This window comes from Hyalella azteca, unplaced genomic scaffold (genome assembly GCF_000764305.2).
Source record: "Hyalella azteca isolate HAZT.00-mixed unplaced genomic scaffold, Hazt_2.0.2 contig1572, whole genome shotgun sequence".
Lineage (NCBI taxonomy): Eukaryota > Metazoa > Arthropoda > Malacostraca > Amphipoda > Hyalellidae > Hyalella > Hyalella azteca.
In genome coordinates this window covers 1-19,031 of record NW_025931879.1, presented here as the reverse complement: position 1 = coordinate 19,031, position 19,031 = coordinate 1, and the positions used below count along the sequence as shown (strand labels likewise).

At 41.0% G+C, this 19,031-nt stretch overlaps 2 protein-coding genes across 2 annotated transcripts; one reads left to right on the top strand and one right to left on the bottom strand.

The window, feature by feature from the left end:
- Window positions 1-2,815: 2,815 nt before the first annotated feature.
- On the top strand, window positions 2,816-6,252 carry LOC108675581. The gene is made up of 3 exons (XM_018163604.2): window positions 2,816-2,895; window positions 3,524-3,737; window positions 3,936-6,252. The coding sequence occupies exons 1-3, from the start codon at window positions 2,823-2,825 to the stop codon at window positions 4,420-4,422; spliced, it is 774 nt and encodes a 257-aa protein (XP_018019093.1). The 5' UTR covers window positions 2,816-2,822; the 3' UTR covers window positions 4,423-6,252.
- A 4,718-nt stretch (window positions 6,253-10,970) lies between these two features.
- LOC108675582 lies at window positions 10,971-17,427 on the bottom strand. The gene is made up of 2 exons (XM_018163605.2): window positions 17,259-17,427; window positions 10,971-15,194 (listed from the first exon to the last, which is right to left on the bottom strand). Exon 2 carries the CDS (start codon window positions 15,078-15,080, stop codon window positions 12,015-12,017), a length of 3,066 nt encoding a protein of 1,021 aa, XP_018019094.1. The 5' UTR covers window positions 15,081-15,194; window positions 17,259-17,427; the 3' UTR covers window positions 10,971-12,014.
- Between the last annotated feature and the right edge of the window lie 1,604 nt (window positions 17,428-19,031).

Sequence of the window (19,031 nt, the reverse complement as noted above, 5' to 3'; positions counted from 1 at the left end):
GTTTGTGAAGTGCAAACCGCGATTTTTTAATCAAACAAAAATTTATGACATTCGAGCCGCGAGATTTCATACCTACTGAAATTATATGATATTAGAGCCGCGAGATTTCATACCTACTGAAATTATATGATATTAGAGCCGCGATATTTCAGACAAAAATAGGACTTTTCCAGACTAGCTGTGGTGGCAACTGGCAGATGCAACAAGTCTGGCTTCTTGTCAAATTGTCGAATCATAGTGGTGGCCAATTTTGAAATAGCTTTCCCTGAGTGAACTTTTGGGGGGTGGTAACTTTAATGATGATGTGCAAAGAAAAATCTTTCAATTTTTGACTGTTTACATTTTGAAATAAGGGAGAGGGTGGCTCAGTCAAAGTGACGAAGCAGAGAATTTTTTAGACTCTCCCTCAAGTTCATTTTTGAGTCTTATAAGTAGACCAGTAAAGTATCATGGATACCAGCATTATCCTAATTAAGAAATTGCTTTAAATCTTGAGTTTTTAAGGAAAATAAAAATGAACTGATTACAAAAAAGCTCTGGTTTGCCACTATGGCTGCTCAGTGAACTTTAGAGTTTAGATATGTGCCAAAATATCAAGATGAAGCTTATATATGTATGGTATGAGTGTATCTATGTATATTGTATATGTTTGTGTACATGCATAATCTATGTCATCCAATGTATATAAATCCATCTAACTTAACTGTTAAATCTAGTGCTCAGTTCTGAGCCACTGTGCAGAGAGAGAGAGTGGATGAATATTGCAAGATCTTTGGCAATGGCTGTGATGCTTTAGTAGCAAAATTTACGCCTTCAGAAGATCTTGCTTCTTGCCTACACATTTAGATTGTAATTCTTGCATTTAATATATTTGTCAGTCTTCGGCCAACTATTTAGAAAAAAGTAAGGTTTCTGCCTTCTGGTACGTTGGATGGATCAGGATGCAGTAAAGCTTGTCCAGAAATTGGTTGCGATGAGTTCTCGCCAAAAAAATGTGAACAAAATGTAGTTGCGGTCACATTAGAGTGGTCGGACTGTTGTTGAACTATATTTATTGTGCTATCAGCCACATTTTGGGCCTGAGGGTGTTTGCTGCAAGGGTGTCAAGAAAACAAGGAATTGGTGATGGAGTGATGGTCTTCACCTCCCCTACAACCATCCCAAACCACCTTTTTATTAGAATTTTCCTTGTGTTTATTTAACAATTTATTGAACAATACAACAAAAGAACTAGGTATATACAGTGAACAGAGAAGAAAATTATACCGTAGCTCTGATTGATGATGCAAGTGTTACTTTGGGTTCAGTTTTTCCTATATAGGCTATAGGCAACTGCAAGAAATGGGAATGCATTCGGAATCCTGGCGCTGTGGTGCATTAGGTCAGCTGTCAGCACTCAGCAGACAGCAGTGATGATGGCATCATGGCATTGAAGTCCATCAACACCCAAAGAGACTGAAGAGAGTTGCAAAACATGTTCTTAACCAGGCAGTGTGGAATTTTGGATAGGTACTTATGTATTGGATTGAAAAGCCATTAGCAACCATGTTACAACTTACATGTACACATTCCACTGCACTCTGTAGTGACAATTGGAAAGATCCTGGTGATAGGTAAGAAAGATCCTGGTGATAGCCTGAGGCTCTGAGCCCTGATAGGATGCCCTTTCTGCTTTTAGGCAATCAATATTTCATGGACAATAAAGTGTCATCTTCCTGTCAAATTTATGAAATTGGTTGTCATTGGACCATTGGGTGATGATCTCTGAACCTAGGATTTTGCTGAAGTTCTGGCTTTGCTGGAAGGCTGGCTAGCCTGGCTTCAGGCCTTCAGCTTCAGCATGCCACTGCAAAGACTGTAAAAAATTCTTAAAATTTAAAAATTATGTTACAACCTCAATATTCAAATTTCAAAGTCACTTTAAACTTAAGCATCTTACCTTACCAATCATTTCAATAGGCAGTTGGCACTTCTGCAGTTAGAAGTTGAAAAAAAATATTTGGCTGCCTGTCTCATAATGCAATATATAACCCAAAGAAAAATTTGCAATTAATAGCCAAGTTATTTATTTTTCTTGAAATAACAATAGCTCCAACACTAATACTGATTAATTGTTTTCTGGAAATTTTCTAACACTTGGTCTTATTTGGATTGTTGGGCAGAACTTTCCAAAAATTGCCATTGAAAACAATTGTTTCACAGGTAATTTGCAAAATTTTCTGGTGAAAATATGTAGTTTTTCTCATTTTTCTCTAAAGAAATTTGGAAAAGGCCATGGGAATGGGTGAAATTGGCCAGATTCACTAGAGTTTTTGCCAATTCATGGGTGGCTTCTGCCCAATTTTCCACTTAAGCACTAGGTTTATAAATATTTCAATGTTATTTCTGGTGCAGTCTATAAATAATTGAATTTTTTTATAATTCCTAAGTGTAAAATTTGTCGGAAACTACCTATGAATTAGCAAAAACATCATTGAACCTGGCTAATTTTACCAGTTCATTTGGCCTTTCCTCACTTTCTTCAGTGAAAAATAAGAAAATTGGCCCATTTTTGCCCAATATTTTTTTAAATGACTGGAGAAATATTTTTACCTACCTGTAATTTTAGGAAACTTCTCCCAAATAATCCAAATAGGCTTCTATAACTGCAATAAATAGGCAATATATTCACCACATAGTACGACTTTAAAATGGTGCAGTATGAAAAAGTTTTAAGATTCTATAATTTCTGAGCAACATTTGTAAAATTATAGTAGCTAGCATAAATAATGCAAATGATGATCAAAATTTTTTATGTTCAGGAATGAATTTTGTTACTCAAGATGAATTATTTTTACTTTGGATATACCTTTCATAATTTTATTCTGGAAGGTGTGGACATCATCAGTATTGCAGGTGAGTTCTCCTCTATGGTTTTAATGAGAAAAATTGGTTTAATCACTTTTGATATATTTTAAGTATGTATGCCTTATTTAAAAAAATAAATTGGCATATTTATCTGTTTTGTCATACAATTTGGTGAATTATGTCAATTTTATTTAATGATTCTTAATTCAGAATTTTATCAACTTCTGTTCATGCTCTCAAAAGATATACCTATAATATATATATATATATATATATATATCCGCTGATTCTTAACCACCAATTCCTCCTTATGGTAACTATCATGGCTGGGCTGTAGTGTTTGAATGTCATTTTGCATCATTTAATGTGTAATAATTTTATATTTTATTCAATTTTTATTTATGGTGAAATCTAATTCCTGAAAATTCCTGCTGATTCTATCTCAGTGATGTCTATAAACCAGCACTGAATATTCTTGTAGTTCTCTTGGTAAATTTAGATGTACCGTATACTGGTATATGTATTACAAAATTGTTGACAATGCTTATTGCACTATTTACATTTTTTTAATATACTGGTATTTTTCATGCATTGCCTGAGACACGACTGTGGACATATTTATTTGATATTTTTTGTTATAAATATTAAGTAATATTTAGTTTGTCTATGTTTTCAGGATTTCTAAGTGTTGTGGTTGGTGTCTCTCTGATGTGCATTGGCAATGAGGGGCTACGGGTTGCCCGGGCCTATCTTGCCCAACTCACGCCTAGACAGAATGCATCCTTGAGTCCAGAGCCAAGAACACGTCATGCTGGAGCCTCACCATCAACGGCATTGCAGAGAATTCTCATTGACAAGGATAAGAAGAAGTTAACGTGTTGTACCTCAAGGCAAGTTTGTTATTAATTCTGCAAAAAAAAACTAATACAAAATTCTGCTTAAAGAAATTTTCTCTTTTATTGTGTAAATGTTCCTTAATAATTGTACATCTAATAAAACATGAAACTTTGAATCTCATTGGTTATTTTGTGGAATATCTTAGTATAACCTACCAGCAGTATATGTAATGTTGTTCCCCTCCTTTACAGGCCACTACATCTGATGCTTCAGAGCTTGGTACACATGTTACACATTTCAATTGGTTACGTCTTGATGCTTGTTGTCATGACATTCAATGTCTATTTTCTACTTGCTGTTGTTGTGGGTGTAGGTGCTGGATATTTTCTGTTTGGCGCATTCAGTGTGATGCTTATGGCCAGAGCAAATCCTTATTTTGTTGAACATAATCATGGTAGATTAGGAACTTTAGAAGGTAGCAATGCTGTCTGCTCAGTGAGTGGTAGCTGCGTAACTGACCAGGTGTCAGCAGCAGGTGAGAATGACTTGTCCAGATTATGTGGCAGGGCGAGGGCAAATGAATTGGTTGAGGGAGAGAGTGACCACAACAACGGCACGCCTGACCGGGACCGCCTACTGCTCATGGTTAATGCTGAAGAAACCTCATCTGAACAACATCGCACGTCTGATATTGTTGCTCTCTTGAGTGGAGAAGTCACGGTTGATGTCCATGTTTGAACGGGGAATACCTTCGATGTTGGCTAGAAACGTGCTAGGAGATTGTTTTGAATAATTAGGGAGATTGTTTTGAATGATTAGGAGATTGTTTCGAATATTTAGGAGATTGTTATGGATAATTGGATCACAATTGCGGAAGGAGAGAATTGTCTTGCTACAGTAATTAGTTGCAAATGCGCCTCAAAATGTAATTTTTACTCTGCTATATGGTACTTGTAATTTAAGGAAAAATATATAGGCTCTGAAACTATTGTTAATGTACACCTAAGATGAGGTATCGTACTCTTGAATCAATGTGTCCTCCCCAGTCCCTAGTGCCATTGAACAAACAGTACCGCTGCTGCGCGTCATTAGGTTGATTTTGGTGCTATTAGTTATCTTCGTAGTTAATAGGGTGTAGTATGCACGTGCGCTTCGTGCATAGTAGTATTGATTGTTATGCATGCCTACTCTCTTGGCAGTTGAAGAAAGCTCTAGTCAAACTTGCTGTCCGATCACTAGAAACTGTGTGGTCAACACGACTTTGGTCGCGTTTATTGAAACTAAATTATCCGTCCCCATTGAAATAACCCCGAATGCTGCCGTGACATTACAAGGAACTGCTTGTGTGGCACCTTTTCTGTTTCTGACTTGATATTTATATTTTAACCTGCAGCACGAGGTGCTATTGAAATTAGTGGAGAATGTGTGGATGTCTTGGAAATAATTTTATCGGTTGTAACTAGATTCTGATTAAAAACATTGTTTCTTCAGAATTTATTGAGGAATTTAGTGAGTTGGCCAGTTGATGATGTATGGAATACGCCTTCAAAAACTCAAAATTAATAACTCGTTTATCCTGTGATATAACATTAACCTAATTCTGAAGCATTGAATGTTAACAATTATTGATAGCATGTTATTCGTGAAGTATAGATTATGTTGGGTGTATTCCAAAGAAGAAGAGGAAAGCTTAATTAGTGTTAATCGTATTAGATGTAACGGATTACTTCCAAAATCGGTCTAATTAATATTAGTACAATGGGTGCTATTCCGGGGCTCTTGACAATAATCTTCAATGGAGTGGCTAAGCTAATCTTTACTTGCTGTAAGTCTGTCGACGCTGCGTTGCCTCGTTTAGTTAATATTAATTTTAGGATAATATTCTGTATATTTAATAAAAAATTCGTGCCGTCATTAATCGAGAACGCTTCCATTCCTAAGCCATTATGTGCGACCGGATACTATGACGAGGCGTTTCAATTTTGTATCAGGATTAATTTAAATTCATCTAGTGATTTTTGTCAATTCGCCTAGTATTTTTGTTCATTCACTGTGTTTGTCAACAAATTAGTGTCCCAAGATATTCCTACAATTCCTGGAAAATTACCAAAAGATTGTTGTTGTGCATTCCATTATGTTGAGCGTCGCTTGTGTGTCTGCATTTCCAAACCGCTTAGGTTATTAAATCGAAAAGCTTTTAACAAAGTCGGCGGAATTTCTTGTTATAGAGTTTTACGTGCTTTGCATGCCAAGTTATTTCAGTTAAGCTACGTTAATCTGTAATAACTAACTCACTTTAATGCTTACTTATGAATATTTAAGTATATTAGCGTCCAAAAGTTTTTTGTACACCGTGTTAGCAAAATAGAGGTGAATTATTTATGATCTGAAACATATAAGATGAACAATTCTGTCTTCGTATGTTCTCTGTTAGTTTTCTTGCCACTCTTTCTGTTAAGGTTCATCTTCACTTCGTTACAGACTCGTTTCCACGTGTTGTTTGGTCTCCGTCAAGCCGTTCTTAGTAGTTTGACTGTTAGTCCCGGTAATATGCCAGAAATGCAGGAAGTTTCGACTGGATTTATCCTGTTGCTACGAGAAGAAAAAAGCCTTTGCTGACTCTGAGAAATGCCTGCGCTGCTCTCATAGGTTCCTTGGCTAGTTCCGCGCGCTGCCCACCATCCGGGCCTATACTTAAAAAAAAAAAATTTAAGAGATCGTAAGTTCATAAGCCAATCATTGACGGCCTTTCAAGCAAAATCCACCAATCATAGACAAGAAAATAGACCGTAAGTACTTACGTTCACTTAGCGAATTCCGAAAGTATGGCCCCAGGTCTCGAATTTGTAATTTATACAAATATAGAGTAGCATAAGGCGGTCTGTATGGTCTTTCGTTTCTTCTATTTAATGACAAACTTTTGAGATCAACACGGCGGTGATTTAATAGCTCTAATTGTGATACATGGTGGTCATTACGATGGCTGACAATTGAAGTGTTACTTTAATGTCACATGCAGTAGACATGACTGCATTTCTTGCCCGATTGGTTGTTTCAACTGCCAATATGTACTACACTTTGTTGATTGATTCTTAAATTTGTTTCTAGGTTTTTATTTTAGCGACTGTTAGACAGAGCTTTTGTGCGATGCTTTATTTCGCGAGTTATTTTGTTGTCTCTGAAACGATTTTCTTATTCACATAACGCTATCTTCGAAAAAATATAGAGTATTCAATTCTTGTGAATTCACCTTAAGATTCTTTGTTTGTACATCATCAAGACACCGCTTTCAAGCGCCGACGTACGTATACCAGGACTGGAACTTACAGGCTCTTTGATGGCTCCAATGCACGGCCTGGTCTGGCGTTGCTTGTCTGCACCCCTTGCTAGAACCTTCGTACGGTGACAAGATAAAAAAACAATTGTTTTAATTCTAACTTGTGCTCAGGTGCCATGAATTTTACAGAAAATCTAAGAAAATTTCTCTGTGTTTGAAAGAACCGCATGTCGGTATTCAAAATAAAAGAATTGGCTCTACTCATATTTCAAAGTATTCGCGATATTTAAGCGCCAACGTAAGGAATGCATCGATGTTTCTTTTGAAGCTCCCGTGTATACTTGAGCCACATCGACTGCAGCGGCCAGCCATCAACAGGACGCCAGCTTGACTTTTGAGCAAAGATGCGTAGATGCGTCTTCTTAGTGCAATCTTTAAGTCTCCTGATTGTCAAAATCGATTTCTTCATACGCCAATACAAAAGACATAAATGTGACTCCCAATTTATTGGTGATCATAAATGTGCGCGGGAGGCACGCATGGGCGCAACATCGGCGAACAAAACCTGCAAACATCGGCCTTCTGGGTGCTTACACACGGGGCTATTAGGTGCGTCTTTTAGTTGCGTCCACTACAGTTTTGCAGGCTGAGAGCCTATGCACGAGTTTAGTGTTTTCGGTACACTGCGCCCGCGTCAGTGCGACGTTGGGAGTTGTCGAGTAAGGGTGTGCACTGTGTAGTCATGCGAGAGTACGACAGCAGTGCGCACTACAGTGGGCGAGAGATGTAGTGACGGCTGTGACGCAACTGTGCTCGGTATGACGGCCGGGCGGCTACTGAGCGCAATAGACTGCTTCAAAACAACTCTAGTTGCCTTGCTTGCAATGAACCAGCTAGTTGCCTCTGAACACGTCAAGCATCACAAATTTTTGTAGCCTGGCCTAGTAGACGCAACTAATCGCACCGTGTATACTTTTTGGTAAGTATTAGTGACGAGCATATCATGATAGGGTATGGTAGTAACTATTATAGTGGATGCCGTATAGGCATTTTTTCATGACAATGTTGCCTTATAGACAGTTCTTAGCCAACTGGCACATGAGAATTATTGGACTTGTTCATTGTAAGATAATTTGAAGCACAAGGGCAAATTTCCTCTTCTAAAACAGATTAAACTTGAAGAAAAAGTCTAGACGGAGAAAGACCGGTGAAGCTGAAATATCAAAATACATAATAGAAACTTAATCGTTACGGTTATATCTACGAAACTTAAATAACTCGCATGTGGCAATCACAGAAAATCTTGCAGGTACCAACTTAACTCGACAAAACTTAGGATTAAATAAATATGAGAAGATAAAATTTCAAGAAAACGGTCACATTAAAGAGAATCGATTGAACTTAACATAACAACAAGGAAATACAACACATGACGGACGCACAACGACCGAATTATTTGTTTCTTCAAGTAATCACTACATTAAAAAATCCTGCGAACTGCACAACATTCAGGTCTTAATGGCAAAAAATCGCAGCTACTGGAATTGTAGCTGTCAACGATAAATTCAAACAAAGCAAATTATGGTCTGGACCGTAACCAAGACACTTGATTGATGAAAGATGTTCATAGTCAACATATGCTTTAATTATGCCAAGAACATAAACGAAGTGAATGGAGACAAGGCGAGAAAATGACAACGCAAGTGATTCCAAGAGTAAGAAAAAAGTTATTAGACACGAGGCCGAAAATGATTGTGGATTAAATAAATTCTAGAGTGAGAAGGCACGTACGAATGAGAAGACAGAGCGCAATAACGGTCAACATGGCAGATGACGCAGTTATGCGTGTTGCTTCATAACCAGCGCCGCTCTAGTGCATCCACGACCTCGGCCAAACCTGGCGCATGCGTGACGTCGGCGCAAACTTATTAACTTCGAGGCTTTGGGATTGGCCGATTAGTGATGAAATTATGAATAAGCTTCCAAGTCTTAGAGGTACATAGAGATTATTCGAATGAACAGATGAATCAAAAGTTGCATATTATGGGAAGTTCCAAATCAGAAGAACAATCTGTCAGGCAGACACGCAATGACCGTAAACAGCCGCTCGTAATTACAGTAGCAAAACTACTTTAAACTCTCATGAAATAGCTGCTAAAGTGTCTTCAGGGACATGAGCAGCGTAAGCTGCCGTACTTTTTTGTGCATCAAAATGCACGTGTTTTTATCGAACTTCCGAGTGTTTCTGTAAACGGAAAGCATAATTTAAATATATAAAGTGGCACACTCCCAGTGGGATCATAGGGAATAACCTACGTAGCGTAAAATAGTTTGCGTGTTTATAGAGCAGTCATAAATTGCACATCAAGCTAAAGAGCGTCACAAACTGGCATGCTGGAGATCGTCGATACGACGTCATGAAAGTAGTGCTCATTAACGTATTACTATAGCATCTCGTCTGTCAAACTTCGCTAAATTGCTGTGACCACAAAACAACTATCGCCGAAGCAAATATTCTAGCGCACGTTACATGAAGCAATAAATAATGGGGGATCATACTTCCAAAAAAAAAGTTAAGAGATCGTAAGTTCATCTGCCAATCATCGACGGTATTTGACGCAAAATCCACCAATCATAGACAAGAAAATAGAGCGTAATTACTTACGATAACTTAGCGAGTTTTGAAGGTATGGCCCCAGTTCTGTGTAGGTACGCAGCTGCAGATTATGACGGTCGCATCACACGATAATGGAGAACTAATGAAGTTGTGAGAAGCGTTGCGGTTCAAGATACTTGCTTTAAAGCTAAGACGTCGTGTGCTCTTAGCTGGTCGAGCTGGAGTGGCTATTAGGAAGCAAGAATCTAGTAAATATAACAAACAATTCATTATTGAACATTGGAACAACGCGCAGAGAGCGAGCTTCGTCAAGAGAAATTATCTCGCAAAAGAGTTCTAGAAGAAGTCTAATATGTCCATAATATACATACGCCGTAACACGAGAGTATTTGCAGAGTACGGCACCATCATATACAAAGAGTGTTTCCTAAGCGATAAATATTGCTACTTAGAGGCTAGAGCGTATAAGCTTAGTGACGTGCATTTTGAGTCGCCTACACCGGCAACAGAAGCAATACTGGCACTGAGGCCTTACGCGGTGCACGCTCCAAATGCAGTGAATTTCTACATGCCGGACGCCCCATCACTGCTATTAAATATTAAAGCTTTACTTAAGTTAGGTTATGTCTACTCTGTACTGAAATGTAAAGCGACCGCCACAAGGCAGGCTAGTCGGCGCGTCAACTTAAGGTAGGAGGTCCGATGGCACAGAGCGCTTAACGTGAAAGGGTGGGGCGAAAATTGAAACAGAAAGACGGAAGAAACATGACGGAAAGAATGTGAAGACAACAGAACACATATGAATCAGATACAAAATTATTGCGGGAACCGGGAATAAGTTATTAGAAATATCTACATTTTGAAATGTGGGCATTACTGTGCTCAACTTTCGCAGAGACTTGAAATGAAGAGAAGTCTCAACACTAATGTCTTATCAATTGTGAGTAGGTAGTTTAGTTAACAAATACGATGGTCAAATAATTATTACATGGATTGAAAATGAGAGAGTTGATAAAATAAACGTGGTCAACGTGATTTAGGACCTAGACTGCGATGTTCGTCCCTACACATCGAGGAGGCACGAGGCATCGAACATAAGGGTTGTCGCATCCCAATGAAGGAAGCGAAGAATGGAACTGCTTTAAAACTATCAATAAAAACGCAATAGTTCTTAATGCTTCTACTAACTAGGTGGACGCGGACTGCAACATAAATCTGATGTTGGCATTTACAAGATTAAAAGCGTATCAATTTAGCAGGTAATGATGAAACTCCGGAAATTACAACCGCGGCCCTCCTCTTACTCGACGTTTGCTCAGACTGAGAGAAGCTCGAGTGTATCAAAAACTTTAACCTCAAAAATTGATTTTCAAAAATTTTCTTTCATTTGAAAATGGAAATTAACAGTACCGGTATTTAATTTAAAAATAAAACATACAACGGGGAGCAGCAGAACTCAAGCTAAGAGTCGAGCATTTCGCTCTCTTATAACGCAGGATACTCAAGAGGTCTCTTAAGAGAATGTTAGTGCATCGCTGGAATACGTTATTTACAGCAGCTTAATATCCCTACTCGAAAGTGACGAATAAAACGCTGGCACTGTAGGCAGCATGAGAGGAGTGAAAGAGAAATTATAGCATTAACGATAATGTTTTCATGAACAATCTCCATTAAATTATGCAACGAATAATAAACCATAAAATTAAATTCCTATGCCAATTCAACGGAATTAAAATTTTCTGAGGAAATTCGATAAAGATTAACAACATGAGCCTAGGAGCTACATTCAACGCTACGAGACCGAACAAGAAAATTTACACGCAAAACATACAATCGGATATACTATATCAAATTTACATTGTTAATGACATACTAATAAGAATTTGTTAGCTTAAAATCATCTTAAGAATAGATAGCTACAAGGCTGCTGAAGCCTGAGCCCCCTCGGTGGTTGTTCAGGCAAAACTCACGAATTAATTCAACAAACATAACACAACAATAGAGACGAGAGGCATAAGAACTGCAGTAGTGCTAGGTAAAAATTATAAGTAATTACGAATTGAAGTTAAATTTACATGAGTGGAATTTGTGCTTACATATCAATTGTGTTAAGGCATGTGTCATACGGTACTAACAAAATGTGATTGACAATTTCTAAATAAACATCATAGCTATCGTAAGTTTGGTCGGCTTGCATTGTATTTTCGCAACTGTAAGAGGATAAAATTTCGGACACAACTTAATCCTTGAAGTTCGTTGCTTAGTTTGTGATCTCACGCACAGTATACGACTTAAAAGTGGGGCGTTCGTTCCACTATTACCGAGCGATGTGCTCAGTAAAGTTTGTCATGCCATGGCGAAGATGACGAAAGACTTACACAACCTAGCCGTCAATCAAGCCGTTTTTAATCAAAATGAAGTTTAAGCGCGTAAAGTTCATAAAAAAGTGAATAGAAACATGAGGAAGCTGACGAAGCCGTCCGCCAGTCGCATGAAAAACATCCAGAGACAGAAGAGGCAGAAAGCGGCGGCTGGGCGGCTGAGGTGCGACTCCGAGGCGCCAAAACTGTCCTGACACCTCAAGTATGGCGGGCGACGAGGCGAGGTACTCGAGAAATACAAGCAGTGCGCTTGTATCCACACGGGAGTAAGTGATGGAGTTGGCGGGAGGTGAGGAGAGAACGTTGCGGCACCAATAGGCGATCGCGAAATAGAAGCGTCTTGAACAGATGATAATCTGAAGAGAGACGCGTGTAGAGGATCACGGAAATTGGCAGCGCAGTTAGTTGAGAAGGCGAGATCAATAAGAGGTTTTGGCCTTAATGAAGGAATTTTTTTCCGTTTCTTGAAACGTCTTCCAGGGACGCTTACTGATGGAGCATAATGAACTCTGACAGCATCGATCGGTGGGACGAGGATCAGCGAAAGTGCTTCGTTGCGAATAACTAAGGAATTGGAAGAATCTCCCTTTGGAGATTCGATAGGCAATAAGCATGAGTTTGTTCTCAAGAGTGAGTTGTAAGCAAAGCTGCTCTGCCGATAAGCTGCAAGCGAACAATTCTGGCCCGAGAGCGCAGACAAGTAGAGCTGGAGCAGGAAAGTCACGCGCTGTCGAGACTCAATAGAAAGTCTCCAGTAGACGCGCTCCACTGCTCCAGAGTTGCCGAAATGATACCTAAATTCTGGCAAGTGCAAGCTTGTCGAGCTGCTACTCCAACTTCCAATCGTGGAGAGACTTAGATCATCAGAGAACTTACTGCTTTCGCCTTCTCTCGAAAATTTTAAACGCGCAGGAACTTCATGTGAAAAAGCTACGTCGTTTGCTTCAAACGAACTGTTTGTTTCAGAAAATTTATTTTCTGCAGCCGGACTCCTCACAGCAGCGGCAGCAACGTTCCTGCGTGTCAAGCAGCTGAGTCTGATAAGCCAATTTTGTTTTCTCTCTGAATACACAAGATTTCGGTGTAATTTTTGAATCACGAAGTCTATTGGTTCTACAATGGTTGCACAAATTTGATCATCTTTGAATTCGGGGAACAAGACCGGGAAATTGTCGCCAGGCATGCGTGGGAACAACTCCCGGATGAAACTTCGTCTTTTGATAGCAGATTTTGGTCCTGAGTGTCCAGGCACATCGGAGGGCAGAAGCGGTGCCCGACGTGAATGCAAAAGTCGATGAGCTTTAAGTAGTTTCATCCTCACCAAACTGTCGTACCGTCGGGTGAGGCGAGCAGGATACCTCAAGCAACTTAAGTAGTCCTGAGCTGCCTGGTAGGAACTACTTGGAACATTGACATCGCGCGGTGCTTTTCTGTATGATTCATTCTCAGCAGCCAGCTTGTTGAAGAGCGACGGTGAGCGCTTTTTCAGCAGTCGTTTTAATGAAGGGCATCGACTGAACCCGTCTCGACGACGAGCAAAACCAACGGGAAACAAACCAGAAGTTAAGGATGAGAGTGGGCTGTCGCTTAGCGGTGTTCTACGGTGCAATTTAGCGTCGGACTCGTGCGTACCGGAATTTTGGTCAACGCCAATTAGTGAAGATATGAGAGAGAAAAAACTCGAGGCAGGCAGGGATGACTTGTCAGCTTCATTATTTACTTCCAGGCACGTTAGCTCCGTTCCATCGTCTTCTCGGTGAAAATGGGATAATTCGAATGAAGGTTTTAGCAACGATTTGCCTGCAAGATGAGAATCTTCCAAGGGACTGAAAGCTTTAATGCCAGCCCAAAACAGTTCTTTCCTCACAGGCAAACTCCTGCCAGCACAAGGAACATCGAATTTGGTTGGAGGGTACGTGCAGGAACCGTCGGACTCCTCGTCTGCAAGCTCTGCCAGCACAGTAGTTTGAGCATTTTTCAACGAACCGAACTCGGTTCCTCTTCTCGGCCTCCTCCCACGATGCAATTCAGCGAATTCCCTCAGGTCTGAATCGTCGGCTCCCAGCAGCCCAAGCAGGGCTAAATAATCGCTCTCGTCCTCAGATTGTTGTGGAGAAGAACTGTCGCTCGCAGCCTCGGAGGAAGAGTACTCGTCGCTGGTGGCCTGCAGAAGGGCGCCGAAACCCGTCTGCTGTACGTGGGTAGGGGTGTCGTAAGCTACGCCTTTACCTCGCCCTAAAATCGATTTAGCGACAGCTGTAAATCCACACAGTTCATCTGAATCATTTAGTAGATTTTGATTGACGTTACCTGGTACACATGTACAGATAATGGATTCAGTATCGTTATTCATTCGGCCTTCATCCTTTACCTTACTGTTGAATGGATCGGCATACAATATTTTTGCATCTAAGTCCTGGAATTTGTAATTATCTGAGTCATTGTTGGATTTACTGACGGATTTTAGAGGATCTGAAGTTATTGTCCCAGATATTTTACAATGCAGAATTTTCTCTCGTTCGTCTGAGGTAATGAGTGCAACGTCTGACGGGCAATCCTGCTTTATGTAAGACATGGTTAATTCGTTGCCAAATGTTAGGTGCTTGGTCTGAATAGAAGCAAGAGGCATGAGGCCTTCGTGAGGCTCATTGCTTGGACGAGAGAGGCCTTCGTGAGGCTCACTGCTTTGCTCAGAGAGGCCTTCGTGGGGTTCAACGCCTCGCCCAGAGAGGCCTTTGTGAGGCTCAACGCCTGGCCCAAAGAGGCCTTCGTGAGGCTCAACGCCTGGCCCAGAGAGGCCTTCGTGAGGCTCAACGAGAATGATGGCTTTGTGTTGCTGCAAAGGCTGTGTGTCAGCTGGAAGAGGAAGACACTTAGTCACTCCAGAAGACGGTTTAGCAGAGAACAGCAAAGGAGCTCCGAGCAACCAAAAATCTTCTTCAGAGTGAAAATGATTCTCGGATCTTTGATAGTGAGAGGAGTCGTGGTCTGCGCGCAGGGGAGAACATGGACGACCAAGACAACAAGGCACGAGAAGAGGGGAGGACGCCTCTAGCAGTAGAAACTCGGTGAGACTGGGGGAGTGCGTGGGCCTGAAGGACTGAGTGAGGCTGGAGGACATTAGGGACGATGTCTTCACTTGGGCACGAGGCCCCGAGACTTGGGGTAGAGTGGGACGTCCGGCTGACGAGGGGGCAGCGGGTAACCGCTGCTGGAAATGGGGCGGCGTTTGTTCCTGAAAACAAAACTCGTATTAAGTAAAAAGTGGAATAAATAAGATACATAAAAATGTGCACATTTCAGAGTGAAGCGCAGAAAGAAATGCTCTGTACACGAGTATAAAACCAGCAGAGAATTTCATCGTCATCAGATAGATTCTTAGGTCTCACAAAAAATAAAATAGTTTTAATTTATTTCCCACTTTCATATCAAAGTAAAAGACCACGGATAATACAAAAACGAAAAAGGGAAAAGTACCTACAAGGCCATTTTTCAAAATAAATTTTGAATAGCAGAAGTTTTCACTAGGCAGGAGAATATCTTAACTGGTAGCTACGACAGTAAAACATTCATTTGATATAGGAAGCCTGATAGCTCATCGCAAGGTAAGAGAAGAACAGCGGCAAGTCTCACACATTCAACGAGGTAACAATCAAAAATAATGAAAACGAAATCAGAAAAAAACATACGCGGTTTGGACGTGACCTGCAAATCACAAACATGCAACGGATTAAACAAGAAACAAATCGTCCGCTTCGTGAGACGTTCCCACACGACACGCAGACGGCGTCCGACCAGCAGACTACGTCGATCGAAAGCGGCGTAGAAGAATGCTACGGTATAAGCTTAAGTCAGTGAATGATAATGTACAAGTGCAAGTCACCATACACGACACAAGTCCCCGACATTGAAGTGAATGATAATGTGAGAGTGTAAGTCACCATACACGGCGGGAGTCCCCGACATTGGAGTAAATGAAAATGCACATGTGTAAGTCTCCATTCACGGCAGGAGTCCCCGACATTGGAGTGAATGATAATGTACAAGTGCAAGTCACCATATACAGCACAAGTCCCCAAAGTTGAAATGTGTAACAATGTACAAGTGAAAGTCACCATACACGGCAGGAGTCCCCGACATTGAAATGAATGATAATGTAAAAGCGTATGTCATCACACACGGCGGAAGTCCCAGACGTTCAAACGCCTTATTTGCAAGCCAAGAATTGCTCTCAAATCAGCTGCGAGGCTCACACCTGCCAAGATCAGGACTAAGTACGGCAGTAATTACGAGAGCGGAGGGGTGGCGGGACGGCAGTCAGTACGGCGGACTGTCGGTGCCTCGCTGCCACCGGCACACGCTGGCGTTAGGGATAATTTCATTTCCAGCACAATATCCTTGTGTACTAATAATAATATAATATTTCTATTCCATACTCGAAAATTTTTGCTCAAATGTGATTATTTGAGGCTTATTCTGGTATTAAAATTTCTTAGATAGTCTATTCACCAACTAAAACTGCAAGGCCACATATAAGATGCTATTTATGTTGAAAAATAATGGATGCAAGCCATGCAGAGCTGAACAGTCATTCACCAGCGAATCATGGCAGTCACGATGGTATGAAGGCAGCGGCATAATGCCCGTCCAAGCAGGAAATGCATTCACGTAAATTTTTTAGGACAAAACTTGGAAGAAAAAATAAAAATTAATGCAAATGATTGAGGTAAATTCGTTCTCTGCATGGTTTCATTATGTAGAGAACTCTAAGCCAACTGGGGAGCGTGAAGTGTCTCATAACTGGACAGATAACTGGGTGGGTGCAAGACGTCCAAGGGTCTCAGTTCGGAGAGCTCTAAGGAAGCGGTCAGGCCTTGCTATGCCATAAAAAATAGGTTCTCCCCTTCCTCAATGTTTTCCTGTCTCGATGTTGTCCTGCATTAAGGCAGGCATTCAGTTCAGAGCGCTTCATAGAATATTTCTTTCTACCGAAGTAATAAATTCGAGAAAACAAACTCGAAACTAAGACCAATACAGTCGATGCAGACAGCATCTGTGCAGTATTGTACGACTGCACATCTTTTGCCCACTTCATGTTGAAAGATTAAAATTTTAATTAGTCAAATGAAAAAAGTCTACATCACTAACAGGCTTCACAATCACTTTATTGTAGACGCAACGGGCGCCGCCCTAGTACAACTAGCCTAAATTAGGCCAAAATGCCTCCTCAAATGCCAACTAGAACAAAAGGATTTAAATTTTACTTTATTAAGTCAAGAAAATTTTGAGCTGTCCTCACTTTGGTCTGGCGCCGGCAGCGCGGGCGCCCCGCACCGACTTGAGGGCGCCGAAGGAGGCGTCGATGCTGATCTCCTCGTCGCCGATGGGGGCGAGGGCGGCCTGCAGCGCCGCGGCCACCTGGGGCGCCACTTCAGGGCCCTCCCAGTCCCGCGTGGTGCGCGCGGGCGGGTCCAAGTNCGGGTCCAGGTCTAGCACCATGATGTTCTCGCCCTGCAATGTGGCCTGCCGTTACTCACGATATTCTCATCAACAATAAAGAAATCACAGAAATGAGTCGTAGAGCTAAACAAGGCAACAGTCCAATGTTTTGCAATAAGACACTTGACATTAGTTTAGGCTTAAACCAAAATCAAGAAAATGAAACCAATGTTTTAAGTGTCTTGTACCTACATGATACAGCAAGGAACAAGAAGATTCAAAACAGCAGCTCTAAGATTCAAGATTTATTTTCCTAAAACAACTGAGCTTAACCGTTTTAAAGCGGGGGTTGTTTAGTGGGGCAGAGTGGGTACCTAGAAGCATAGGTAGTTCGTGCAGGATGGCAGGGTCCCTTAAAGCGGGGGTTGATGTGCAGGGCGGCCAGGGTCCCTTAAAGCGGGGGTTGTTGTGCAGGGCGGCCTGGGTACCTTAAAGCGGGGGTTGTTGTGCAGGGCGGCCTGGGTACCTTAAAGCGGGGGTTGTTGTGCAGGGCGGCCTGGGTACCTTAAAGCGGGGGTTGTTGTGCAGGGCGGCCTGGGTACCTTAAAGCGGGGGTTGTTGTGCAGGGCGGCCTGGGTCTTGGCGTACTCGGACACGGGACGGCGGGTGGAGGAGGATACTGGTCGCTTCAGGACACTGCTGCCTGCACCTCCGCTAGCGCCGTGCATCAGTGGTCGTAGCTGAAAAAAATTATTACCTACATTAGCAAAATAAATTTAATTTAGCACAATTATATACGTACTACTATTATCTGGAAGTCATGCAATAATCGCTCTGCTATCAGGTCACTGTAGTTTTTCAAGCTTTCTGATCCCATTTGTGCTGTGAATGTAGCTCGTTTCTTCTGCAACTTTTAATACGGTTTTTCATTAAAAAAATTATCGTAATTATATATACTAGAAATTTATGACCACCAATGAAAAATTTAGCGACTATTCCAACATAATTTGTCCACTTAAAAAACTGAGAATTGTAATACTTATTCCAATCAATTACTTTAACTAAAATAAGTTGTAAAACAGCGTTAAATTGCAATTAAGAAGGCAAGAATCTTCTCACTGTGGCGAAAATAAAAAAAAAATAAAATATAAAAGTTTGTACAGATATTGCCTTGGTGAAAGCAACCACAAAGAACAGCCGAAAGTTAATAAGAACTTCTGATTATTTACAATAACACACGCAAAGAACATAATTGATGGGGCGTCCAAGAGCCCATTATGAAGGACATTTCTGTCCTTCAATCCTTAACACGTTAAGTGCCGCACGACCCACCGGTGGCTCATACCACCGGTATGAATATGACCTGAATACGACATAGCCACACTTAACGTGTAAAAGGCCGGCCAAACACGGGCAGGTTGACCCACTAAAGTGCTAAAAGTGCGTTGTTATTTAGACACATTCTTTGAGAGTAGAAAGTCCAGCAGCGTAATAATAATCAGAGTAAATATGAAAAGCTGGCCAAGACTCTCACCTTCCAGACATCTTCGTCTTCGTCGAAGTAAGCTCTGTTGATGATCTTCTCCTTCTCCTCGGGCGGGATGAAGTTCTCTATGATGAGCATCTTCAGCTT

Coding starts and splice junctions, on each gene's coding strand:
- LOC108675582 (XM_018163605.2), bottom strand. CDS start 15,080: ATGTCCTCCAGCCTCACTCAGTCCTTCAGGCCCACGCACTCCCCCAGT.
- LOC108675581 (XM_018163604.2), top strand. CDS start 2,823: ATGAATTATTTTTACTTTGGATATACCTTTCATAATTTTATTCTGGAA. Junction 2,896..3,523: donor GGACATCATCAGTATTGCAG/GTGAGTTCTCCT, acceptor CTATGTTTTCAG/GATTTCTAAGTGTTGTGGTT. Junction 3,738..3,935: donor TTAACGTGTTGTACCTCAAG/GCAAGTTTGTTA, acceptor CCTCCTTTACAG/GCCACTACATCTGATGCTTC.